The 12,380-nt window shown below is 41.5% G+C and overlaps 1 protein-coding gene across 5 annotated transcripts in view; it reads right to left on the bottom strand.

The window, feature by feature from the left end:
* LOC139650483 (A-kinase anchor protein 13-like) overlaps positions 1-12,380 on the bottom strand; it is a 109,396-nt gene that overhangs the window by 19,994 nt on the left and 77,022 nt on the right. For 4 of the 5 annotated variants that reach the window (XM_071527171.1, XM_071527169.1, XM_071527168.1 and 1 more), the window contains 8 exons: positions 10,917-10,984; positions 10,747-10,813; positions 9,545-9,695; positions 8,343-8,455; positions 6,069-6,215; positions 4,557-4,813; positions 3,332-3,457; positions 2,430-2,547 (listed from right to left, as the gene is read on the bottom strand). In XM_071527171.1, the coding sequence (XP_071383272.1) occupies positions 2,430-2,547; positions 3,332-3,457; positions 4,557-4,813; positions 6,069-6,215; positions 8,343-8,455; positions 9,545-9,695; positions 10,747-10,813; positions 10,917-10,984 (1,047 nt within the window). The remainder of the gene's footprint in view (positions 1-2,429; positions 2,548-3,331; positions 3,458-4,556; positions 4,814-6,068; positions 6,216-8,342; positions 8,456-9,544; positions 9,696-10,746; positions 10,814-10,916; positions 10,985-12,380) is intronic. The other variant, XM_071527170.1, reaches the window with a different exon arrangement.

Here is a 12,380-nt window from a genome sequence, read left to right on the forward strand (position 1 = left end):
GAACTCGATGTCTGATTATGCATTGTTAAGTCGGTCTAGATAGAAAAACAGCAGATACGTGACTAAAATAAAACAATTTCAGAGTCCGACAGATGCAAGCTACACAAACACATAGTGTAGCAGGCGGGAATGTGTGAATGTGAAGCAGCCAGTCACAGTTTAAATGAAACACAGTGACACCTCAACAAATCATTTAATCAAGTGTTGAGTCACAAGATTTTATTTTCTCTTATGAAAAGTGAACAATTCTGCCAGTGGTGTGAGATAATTTCACTTGTTTCCAAAGCAGCTCAACTTGTTCCTCAAGATTTTGTATGTTGAAAAAAGAACGGCCAGTGGGAAAATTATCACTTTCACTTGTTTTAAGAAAATACAATAAGATTTTAAGGCTCAATGCAATGATTTTTTAACCTTTATGTATCCATTTATCCAGGGAAGGTTGTATGCAAGCCATGTTCTTTTTCAGCCTTACCCTGCTTCACATTCATACAGTTCTAATACTCACTGGGAGCTCTGAGCAGTTGGGGGTTCAGGGACTTGCTCAAGAGCATATTGACAGTAGTTGATGAGGAAGAGGAGGGAGTTTATCATGTACTCGGCAAGATTACGGTGGCTCTAAAACTATTGTGTGTTCTTGTGTCCTCCATGATGCATTTTATGTAATATCTAAATCACCAAAACATTATTCCAAACCAATGAGGTTTACTTCCCAGCTGATAGTGATTTGACCAACAAGAACGAAGGGGAAGTCCCAAGATTCATTGTGAGAATGACACATCACGTTTGAGCAGCGCTACAGTCTAAACAGAGCCAGTTGAAACAGCTGGGAAATTGAGCAGCTCTGCACCTTAATTAATTGCACGCACGACGAGAAGCACACGGCCCGTCTCAAACTATAAGGAAGCTTCTCTGTGCTTACTTCCATGATATGATCGTTCTCTCCAAGACAACTTGGGAAGAACTTTCTCTACATGGTCACAAGTACCAACTTGGAGTTCTTGGATTTGATAATGAGCCAGTGTTTTGCTCAAGGACACTTCAGCAGGGCAGATGCTTGTCAACATGGGGGATTGAACCCAAGTGGGATTCCTTATGATATGAATTCATTTAGAGAAATAGTGAATACCGCCAGTGGTCTACAGGTCTGCTGGCCTGCTCACTGAGGAAAGCCTGAGAGTCAAAGCGACTGTGATATGCATGTCTTGTATATTGTACACCCAGTTTTTAACTCAGTGTGGAACATTTTTCCCCAGTGTGGAATATTTTTGTCCTGTGGTTGTTGTGCTCCAGCATCAAAATAGTCTCTCTAACTATGCGAGTACAGTGTGTTTTTTCCACTCGGTATATATCACAGTTGGCAGGAGAGAGTGTTCTTAAAGCACCTTGGGGATTAACTCACAGCTCCCCCATCCCACATAGAACTATAAACAGGCTTTGGGGAAGGATTAGAGTGAATGTACACAGTGGGAGGCCAGCCGACGAGAGCTGCTTTAAATCAGATACAAATATGGTGTGAAATATTTCAGCTAATCAAGGTGTGCTTGATCTATTATCCCATGCACTAAAAACACCCATCTTGACATATGGGCCTGTAATTAATTTCATGTCTTATGAAATCTCATTTTTCTCAGAACATGCGAAAAGATCTGAGTAACTCAGGAACTTTCCCAAAACAAGCGACATTTTCTTAAGACAAGTGGAGTGATCTGCATTACTTCTAAGTATCGCCCCCTAAGGAAGTTGGATTGTAAAGAAAAGTAAGACGTTATAACTTGAGATATTGAACAAAGTGCAATTATTGGACTTTTTTAGCAGATATTTTAAGTAAAAGAAAAAAAAAAGAAAAGAAAATCAAATGTATGAGTGAATATGAGACTAAATGACTGAAAATGAACGTTGACAGTTCCTTTGTACTGTCCTTTTGACTGGAGTTAACAACTGTCTCTTACATCATCCTGTAATGAAGGGAAAATCATTGTGTTCTGTAATGAATAAATGAGGAAAGTGGCTTGTTGTGTATTTGTATGCTTGGGTGATGGGAGTGGAAAAAGCACAGATACAGATCTATTCAAACTTCACCAACAGAAACTACAAAGTAAAAAAACAAATTAATAGAATAAAAGAGATGGGAAACGGACTTCATATGATGCATCTAAATACAGGTTTTGAATGACTGCATAGTATTCTAATGTATTTTAGTTATCTAACCCTTATTCCGAACCGCCTCCATTCCCCAGCAGGTTCAATTAGAGATGCTGTACTATGAAGCTACATGTTCAATATTGTAATGGCATTTAGTTAAAGCATCAACTATTTCACATACACAGACTGAAATAGAATTCCACTCTCTAGTTTCTTCAGTTCATGGCACTGTGTACACGCAGTAAAAGCATGAATGACTGCTGAGAGGAAGCCAACATGCAGCTAACCTTTAGTGTGCTGCAGCATTCTCTGAATCAGCACCGGGTACTTCGTTATCCTCTGGGTCACCAGCAAGATGCATTCTGGGATACCGAGCCTCCGCACGATGCTGCTGCTCATCTTTTTCTGGAAGATGAAACCCAAGAGTCATTTACAACAATCTAGGGATAATGCTCCAGAGTGTTATTTATCGTGATTATGGTTATGACAGTGATGCAATGCTGGCAGCACTGAAGCCTCCATAATCAGAGTAAAGAACCTCCTCTTGGGTATTATGGCTTTTATACATGTTCCAACACATGTACTGACTGAAAAGTCTTCTCTCAAGTGGTGTACATACAAAAGAATATAAAAGAGGAGAAAAACAAGAAAGAGCACCAACCAGCTCCCTTGTTAACACAAGAGTTGGCAGAGCAACCATTAGAGAATAGCATTTCCATAAAATTCTATATAATATAAAACATTGTTGTCTGGAAAATCAAAATGATACAACTTTCTGCATGATGTATTATGATTCATTACTGCTCCATGCATCTACACATGTATCCATTGTAGAAGTCCCACTTTTTACTGCATGCTTGCTGAACCAGTACTGTACTTTAGCCTCAAGAACTGTTTTGGAGAAAAGAAAGAAAATCATGTTTTGCTTTTTTGAGCCATCAGAGGGTACAAGAATTCTGTACTAACTACTTGGTGGAGAAACAAGAGTATTGTGTTATAATCACTATATATGGTTCTATTACTAAATCCTGAAGAAAGAATAACTGTATCTTCAGCACCAGCGGGTTTATGGTTATATATTTACCACTGTATACAGTACTAATGCAGTATAGATACAGGATAATGCATGGAGGAGGACTTCTACAAAAGGACACCGCTATATGACCCTGAGCTGGGATGAAGGTCTCACCTTGATGAAAGCCTTGAAGCGTTTGTCTTTGGCCAGGAGCTCCTTGTAGAAGTTGACGGCTTCGTTGTGGCGGCTGCAGAACCTGCCGTACACCCTCTTCATGCTCTCAGCATTGGACCCTGAGAACTGGACCAGGATTTGACAGGCATGAATAAACAAAGCAGGCGCCAGTATAGCATAGCCAAAAAGAAAACAAACACAGCAATAATAATAGTAGCCATCTGGAAGTCTGATAATGTGAATAGCCAATGATGCACTTCTTCACATATTGTAAGCTCTTTCCACTAGATCTGTAAACTGCGGATATCTGTAAATCTGTAAGTCTGTCAATAGCCATCGTCTCATCATCTGATAATTCTTTTAATCCAGCAGAAACTCTTTGAGATGCTCCATCGTGTTGCATCCCTGTATTTTTAGCTTCTGTTAGCTAGTCTCCACCACCCGTCCTTGGAGCAGGAACACACCGACATGAAGGTTAGGTGCTTGTACTCTGGGGCAATTTGGTAGCAGGCTGCTGGGTGCTGTTGGCACCTGGGTTCAAACCGGCAACCTTTCAACAGCTAGGCTGCCTCCCTAAACAACATGAAACACTGCTGATGCCATAACGACAGGAGAACTTCTCTGTCTTTCTCTCTGCAAAAAACATACCAACCAGGGCATCGCCCATCATCTGACATTTTAGTAGATGCTTTTATCTTAAGTGCCTTACAGTAGCATGTGGTTAGATGTTTTTTAGTATGAGCGATCCCAGCGGGTAAGGAGCCCCTGACCGATATGTAAGTTACAGGAGCTTGTATGTAGCAGCTCCATCAAGTGTACTTTCTAAAGCTGTTAGGATTCAAAGCGCTGACATTATTTTCCCCACAGCCAAGGAGCCTGTTCCCTGTTCCAGAGCTTGTCAAACTGGGAAATGGTTTTGGGTGGTTCACAAGATGATTTATGGAATATATTTCTAATGCACACATTTAGGATGAAAACATAAACTTGTGTTTTTCATCTTTTTGACAAATGCCTTTTTCTTGTGATATAGTGAATATTTGCAGCCTCTGTGCTTCCTACAGTAATCAATCAAGTAAAATAGCCTGAAAAAGGAAAATTAAATTCATCATTTTAGTTCACCATTTAGTGTATTTAAGCCTAGAACAGGTGGCCACGAGGCAGTACTAATTCATTTTTGGGATTGAGAACCACTAGCTTCATCCCAGCAGCCCCCCCTTGTGCTGACCTGGCTGACCAGGATGTCTCCTATCCTGTTGATGATGAAGGCTCCCTCCATGCCTCCTCCCTCCTGCTGGCTCTCCTTCTTCCTCTCCAGGAGGCGCAGGAGGTGCTGGGTGTGGAGTTCCAGGAGCTCGTCCAGAGCAGGGAACAGCTTGTCCACCGTCTGCACCTCCAGCTGCACCTCCTTCTGCAGGCCTTTGCTGTACACCTCCGACATGATGCGCAACGTCCGGATGTGATGCATCTCCGTCTGCATCAGCTCTGCAGGACAGACACTTAGTCAAAGAATGACATCACATATATGGCGTTTGGTGGAGGCTTTTATCCAAAGTGCTTCACAGTGCCATGTGGCTAATCATTGTGAGCATAGGTGGCCATAGAGGGAGTCAACCCCTAAACATAATGTTCTCTTTAAACCAGGCTTTCATTCCAAACCCAATTCTACAATTTTCAAACAGAGAGGGAGAAGCTATTCTGTGAAATCTGCTGTACTATTAGGTTGGAATGAAAACCTGCATACATTGCATAACATATGACATTTGGTGGAGGCTTTTATCCAAAGAGCTTTACAGTGCCATGTGGACATATGTTATGACACATACATAGTGCCTCGCTGAGCTCACAGCTACAGGACCACAGTGGGGCCAGCGGGGTTAGTGTCAGTGTTTTACTGAGCTGAGGCCAGATTCACAAAACTTAGCTTTCTTAAGTGCATTGTTTTTGCATCTATTTAGCAGAAAAACATTCAGTAGAAAAATGCAATGCAGCCACAAAACATGTTGCATTTTGAGTAAGAGGTGCGACTTTTTCTCAAGTGGAAAAGCTTGCTCTTATAGCCACTATCGCTCTTTCCACCTACATGTATAACCCACAGCTGAATGGAACAAATTCAGGCCTGCTGTCTGGCAATTGTCGAAATGTGCATGCATTCTGAGAAATGTAGGAAATCACTAACAAAGTAGAGGGAGACGAGGCAGTTTGAGACAAAGTGGGTACGGCAAGAAAGTAAATTACAACACTTCATCACAAAATAACTCCTGGAACGCATTGAACATCACAGACTGATGATACATAACAGGATAAGAGTCTGAAGGAGGAATTTTCCTTTAATAGGACTTTAGCTAAAAGGCAATAACCAGTGCCTGGGCGGTTTCCTATACTGTATTTAAGTAAACCATAAATGTACCCACTCTTAATAATTGTTCGAAAATTTGTTTCTGGATGGAAGTACTACGGGTTGCAGCTAGGGAGGAAAATCAATACACAGAATGGATTATGTTTGTTTATATTGTGGTTGCTAAGTAGGCCCCATTTGAGATGTTAGTAAGTAAGAAACCAAGAGAATTTTGCAGGAGATGAGACCAATCTCAAGAAAATATTGGGAACTGCACTTAACTATTGAGTATTCTTAAGAACCGCCATCGGTAACTTCATAAGATCAATCTTCAGAGATCTTTTGTGAATCCGGCCCCAGGTAATCATTATAGTGAGTGTAGAGTGTGGTGGTCAGACGTACCGTAGATGACATCTTGCCTCTTCACCAGCTCTTTCTCCAGGTGCTGCAGGTACTGCTGGTCCGCGCTGAAGCTCCAGGAGTCCGCCTCCAGCTCCTTCACCTCCGCCTCAAACTCCCCCATCAGCTGGCCGTCCATCATCTCTGTCCCTGCACCGACAACACAGCCTGCACTTAAACTTTGCAGCTCACAGTTACATTTTAACAATCTCATCAGATTTGTTTAGGTTGCTGTGGTTGCAGTTTTGCTGAACTATTTTGAAACGACAGCTTGTAAGTGATGGTAGCTTGTAATAAAATCATTAAATGAATATTTTGTGTCAAATAATGAATGTCTTTCGTAAATAGTGATGAGGAAGATATTACTTTTTTGGGTAACAAGCCCAACACTGAAGGTAACAGCCAAAAAAGGCAACACTTTAAAAAATACAAGGTATACTGAAAGCAGATGCTTCCACACAGATCTGGGGTCTCATTTATAAAACAGTGCGTAGGATCCATACCAAAAGTATATGTGCGCACAAAAGCCGAAAATGGCGTGCGCCCAAAAAAAATCAGACTTATAAAACTGCGCGTACGCACACCTACAGGCAATTTTCCCTTTATAATTCACAATCTAACTTGAAATGTTGTGTACGTGCACGAGCCTCATACTCCGCCCCTTAACTCCCACAATTAACCATAGATGGTCAATGAAACGCCCTGAATGAATACTGATGTGTATGTAAATATGTTTGTCATTCCATTCTCCCGTGTGAGAAAATGGCAAAGCCGGAGCCAGGCGGAAAAGATACATTTCCCCGGTGGCCTCAGTTCAGGCGTCACCAACCAGAAACCAGTTTGTTGAGAGGCAAAATGTCACAGCAGCAGTTAATGCTGCCAGCTCCGAGAGCCAGACCCTTTATAAAACTAAAACTAAAAAATAAATTGTCCAATATAAAGGTTGACGCCAAGAAGCGCATTGGACTGTTGTGTCAGCACCACCGGCGGGGCGAGGAGATACCGGAGCTCTCTCCTCTTGAACGTTACACATTGAGGATGGGGGAAACCCTATTTAGTGGCATTGTGCCAGAAACACAGCGTGACACTGACTTAACGTTAGAGAGGAAGATGAGATGCTGCAACTGACCCAGGTATCGTAAATGTGCCCTTTGATTTTGGAAAGAGTGAACGTAACCACTAACCACGCACTCAGCATTTCACATTCATTTGATTTGAATAAAAAACGCATAGACAAGTTCTGTATTCTCAGTGTGAGACCGCGGTGAACAAGAGGACGCTGCACCTGGCACCGGCGTCTCCAATGCGCCCTGTGCATCATAACGCATCATTATTTATTACCTTGAGACATCCAGTCCAATTGCATAACACCTTGAATTTGTCGGATTTAATTGTGACAAACTGGGTCTCTGCTAAAAGACTGTAATGTACGTACTTGAGACTAATTCACACCATGTCAGCCTATAATGACATATAGATGCTTTTTGGACAGATGATCGGGTTTGGAACTAGAGCAACAAAGATGCTATTTAGTTATAGCCTAGACGTTCTACCGTCAAGGACTATTATTATTAGAGGGGCTTCTAAGTTTATGTGAGTGTAAAGGCCATTTTTTGCTTTATTTTACTACTTTGCCATCCCAGTCACCGTTTCCCACTGTCTCCAAAATGTTCGTACTCATGGGTCAGAGTTAACGTACAGGTGCGCACATTCTCCCGTCAAGTTTGTTTTTTATAGATCACAACTTTTGTGTGGGAAGTGGCGTACGCCTCTTTCAGGCCCCGTTTTGTGCGTACGCAACGTTTATAAATGAGGCCCCTGGTCCCTATGAGGATTAATCAGTTAACAATCTATCATGCATAGGGTATGGCATCCCTCCAATACAGTTCAGACACTTGAAGGATCAATGCCAAGGCACACTGAAGCTATGCTGGTGGCTCCCGGTGAACAAACACTTTATTAACACACTTTATGCTGGAGTTTCTGTCTCATTTTGTCAGTTAGCTGTACATGCCCACTCCATTTCAGCTCCTGACATTAAAGCCGTTGCAAAATAACGGCTCTGAGTTTCAGCCTTTAATCTTGGTTGAACACACTAGATTTGACCCTGTGTGTCTGAGTTGGCGTGACGGTGGAGGGCTGATCCCATTAAAACACCAGTCACCTCTCTATTTTCCAGTCTAGGAAATGGAGTCTCAGATCACAGCTGGTCTGCAGCTGTCCGAGGCAGCGATGACACTGGTAGGTATGTCTGTGTGTCTGTGTGTGTGTGCTGACCTTCATCAGTGAGAGACTCCATGGACTCTGTGACCTGGTTGGTTCTGTTGAGGGAGTCAGTGGACTGGGAGAGGTACCGCAGGCCTTTAATGGGCATGTCGTCGAACACCGGACTGGATGGAGAGATAAAAACAATAATAACAATAATAATAATAGCTTTGTCCTGATAGTATCTAGCATTGTCTAGCATTTTCAAACAAAATCAAAAGACACTAAAAAGGACTACCACATTTATAGTGCATTATAATTACACTCAGTCACACATTATGAGGAATTATAATTCGCCCATAATGCCCCATACCCGTGTTTATAAGATATAATGCTTACTGATGCATTATGTCATGTAGATATTATTCATTAGCTGCTTGTTTGTTTTGCTTTTTGCAGCACATAGTGCTTAGGGGAATTACAGTATGCACTGTTTGGGTAGAGCCTTCCAGTGTGTGCTTGTACATCAGGAAGTACAGTAGAAGTCAAACAAGCATCAACCAGCTCAAGGCCGGTGTGCTGTACATCCAGACACCAGGAAGAGGCTTGGTGTTTTTCTAACTGTAGTGGCCAAGTCAACCCATGAATTAAATATTTTGTTCAATGATTCTCTTAGTTACAACAACACTGTGCAACCTAGTTTAATTCACTCCAATCATGCATACCACCCCCCACCTTCCCCAGTGCCTAAAAAGAGCTAGCGCACTTGTATGAATTATACTGTAAGTACAAGCATCTTATGAATATGTATGACTAGTTATTTATCAGATGTTGTCTGACAAGAGTTATAATGTATAATAATACCCCCATTATATTCACCCTCAGTTGCTTCCAAAGTCACATCCACAAACACAGCATTAATAAGCTATTCAAAATGCATTGGTTCTTACAATAAAACTTGCCAAAATGTATTTGGTGGTAATGTAATTTCTTGTTTTCATGTGTTAAGCTCTCTCCAACAATAATTTTACTTAAAGAAGACAATGGAAACTTTATTTTAGGGACTAACTTTACAATGCACTATAGATGTTGCAGTCATATAAAGTGTTACCAAAACCAATGAGACAAAAAATAGTCACATATGAATTAAAAAACACAGCTGCAATAAAACAGGCAATATGGTTTCCCAAGAATCACCATAGCACCAGACACACACACACACACACACACACACACACACACACACACACACACACACACACAGACCAGCTCACCCAGCGATGTTGCTGATGGAGAGGCTCTTGGACAGGTTATTGCCGTGGAAGGTCATGATGCTGGTGTGTCTCCGTGATGAAGGCATCACCAGGGAGGAGTGGTCGTCGGGGGACAAGATGGCCGACCAGGGGCGCTCCCTCGTCCCGGAGGCTGGACCAGGAGACAGATAGACAGACAGTTAGCAGCAGCCTGCACTCTGACAAGGAAAAAGCCTTTGGGGGACCTCCCCTTGAGGATTTCCACTTCATATCAGCTCATTTTTTGCAGACCCTGTATATGTGCTGTAATCTTTCACATATTGTCTTTTCTCATAATGTCACATTCCTTTCACTGTAATATACTGCATATAGATATTTTGAAATTTTACAAATCTTACATTGCCTTTCTGTCTCAGTAAGTTCTGCTACCGATACTACTATAGCTATATTTCACAACCTGTACGTAAATGCTGGAATCCATATGTTTTAGCACATTTTCATTGTCTGAGTATTGGAATTGCCAGTTACACATGTTTATACAACCCCCATTTGCCCTATTCTTATTTCTATTGTATTTTTCTTTGCTGTATCCCACTACTATTTGCTGCTGCAATTACCCAATTTCCTCATAGGGATCAATAAAGTTTCCTCTAATCTAATCTCCTCTAAGGGTTTATGAACCTTGATGGGACTTGATGGGACTGTGATATTTTTTCAAGCGAGGAACCCAAAGGTTTATTGGCTCCCTTTGGATCGCAGAACAACCCCTGAGGAACCCCTTGTTTTTGAAGTGTAGGAGCGGAAACTAGCCTTTTACCTAATTTTGGGGCAGTTAACGGCCAAAATAAAGAAAACACTAACATTAAGTGTCTTAATAGGGTGTTGGTCTGCCACATTTTCACTGTACCTTGGCACTGATTCTTCAAGTGACTGTACTCTATTGGAGGGATTCCACACCCTAAGCATGATGGGATGCTAATTATGGTAATTGATTGATCATTTTAGGTATCAAACCTGTATGGAAGCCCCCACTTTAAATATACTTTATATCTAATCATTTCCTTTATTTTGGCAGTTAGCCGGACATTTATACACAAAGGAGGATTAACTGAGTAATGTCCCAGTAAAACACATTAGTGTAATAAACTAGAGTACCTAGGCTGGGATGGAAACTGGTGGTCATGAAGATTATGTAAGAAATGTAGTTTTAGATTCACACTCACATTTATTCCTCATTGTGACCGCGGGAACATAGCTTGAATCTGGTACTGCAAACTGCTGTTTGGGGAACTAGACAGAGAAAGAGAGAATAAAAGCATGAATGAAGAGTACAAGTCAATATCAGCAACAGGGCCACCGTATCAGTACTGGAGCACTTTGAGGAAGCTCTTACCTTCATATTCACCTTGGCACAAACAGGCAGGCTGTCCCTGCAGCCCTTATGGACGAAAGCATTACAGTCTGGAAAAAAAAAAACAAGCAACAAGAAAGCTCAGTGAAAACTGTAGGGGTGTGGGTGGTGGGGGGGCTAGAAATACTGACTGGTTTCCAGAGCTGGCCAGGAAACTCCACCAGCCCACTAATGAAAGCCAGACTGGAGCAGAGCATGTGATGCAACCGAGGGGTAATACTGCTAATGAAAAAAAAGATTGAGAGAGAGACTCAGGAACGAGACACACACACATGCATACACACACAAACATTAAATTGCATGGGAAAATTTCAATTTCCTAAATTTAATTTCCAAAACACTATTTTGGAACAAAGGTCATCATTCAATATTTCTAAAATATGGAAGGTCTACTCAGTAATCTGATCTCATGTAGTCAACCAAGGACTCAATTTCCCTTCTATCCTTCAAAAATGACCATACTTCATTTTCATTTTGTGCTGTCATCTGTCATTTTGTAAGAGCAGTGTCACATTTTTGGTGGATTTCTTACTTTGAAAAGATACTCTTCTTGTGTACCGTACATATACTGCACCATGTAAAAAACTAAAGCAATGAGAAACCGGTGGTATCAGCAGTCGACCAGGAAGCACCAGTGAGAGGAACAGCCCTCTCTGGTCATGTGAAATTGTAGTTTGACAGCAATTCTCCATAAACCTTATGACATGTTCATGTTTCAGAGTTAAAAGACAAAAACTAGATTACCACTATCTATGTGTCAGGTACAGTATGCATGTTTCCCAAAGAACAGAAATGTAAAACACAGACATGATGCAAAACTGAAAATCTACAACTATCCGACATTCAAACATGTTGTTGACATTCTGCTTTTGGGATTATATTTACATGTCATGTCAACAGGTAGAGCAAGGCACTGTCAGCGTTAGGGGTTCAATTCCAACTGGGGCCACCCATGTTAAAAGTGTATGTACTCATGTTACTGTAAGGAGCTTTGGATAAAAGCATCCATACAATAGTGTATGGTATGGCACTCTATGGTATGTGATATATGGCTTGAGAATGAGCTCCACAGCAAAACCATCTTAAATTCCTACAATGGTTTTCTGCTCTTAATTGGTTTTATTGGGATTTTTACTGCTTGATGTCAATGTCCCACTAACTCCAGCTAATCTCAGACAAAGGATCACTGTATTTGTCTGTTGAATGGACATCAGCCAAACATCTGCTAGCACAAACCCCCTGAATACACCCTCAGAACTGTCTGTGGCTCCGACAATCCAAACCAGATTGACTGTGCGCACAACAAGAGCTGTTTTGCCAGTCTGAGGCCGCGGCAGATTGTGACCATTGAGAGGAGGGAGCGAGGAGCGCTGTGATCCATTGCAGAGCTGGTTTCTCCTTTTTTTTTTTTTTTTTTTTTTTTTTTGGGGTGGCGCCAAGGCTTGT

This window comes from Centroberyx affinis, unplaced genomic scaffold (genome assembly GCF_046629955.1).
Source record: "Centroberyx affinis isolate AG114_WGS23_722 - 3 ecotype Tasmania unplaced genomic scaffold, CSIRO-AGI_Caff_v1 ptg001496l_1, whole genome shotgun sequence".
NCBI lineage: Eukaryota > Metazoa > Chordata > Actinopteri > Beryciformes > Berycidae > Centroberyx > Centroberyx affinis.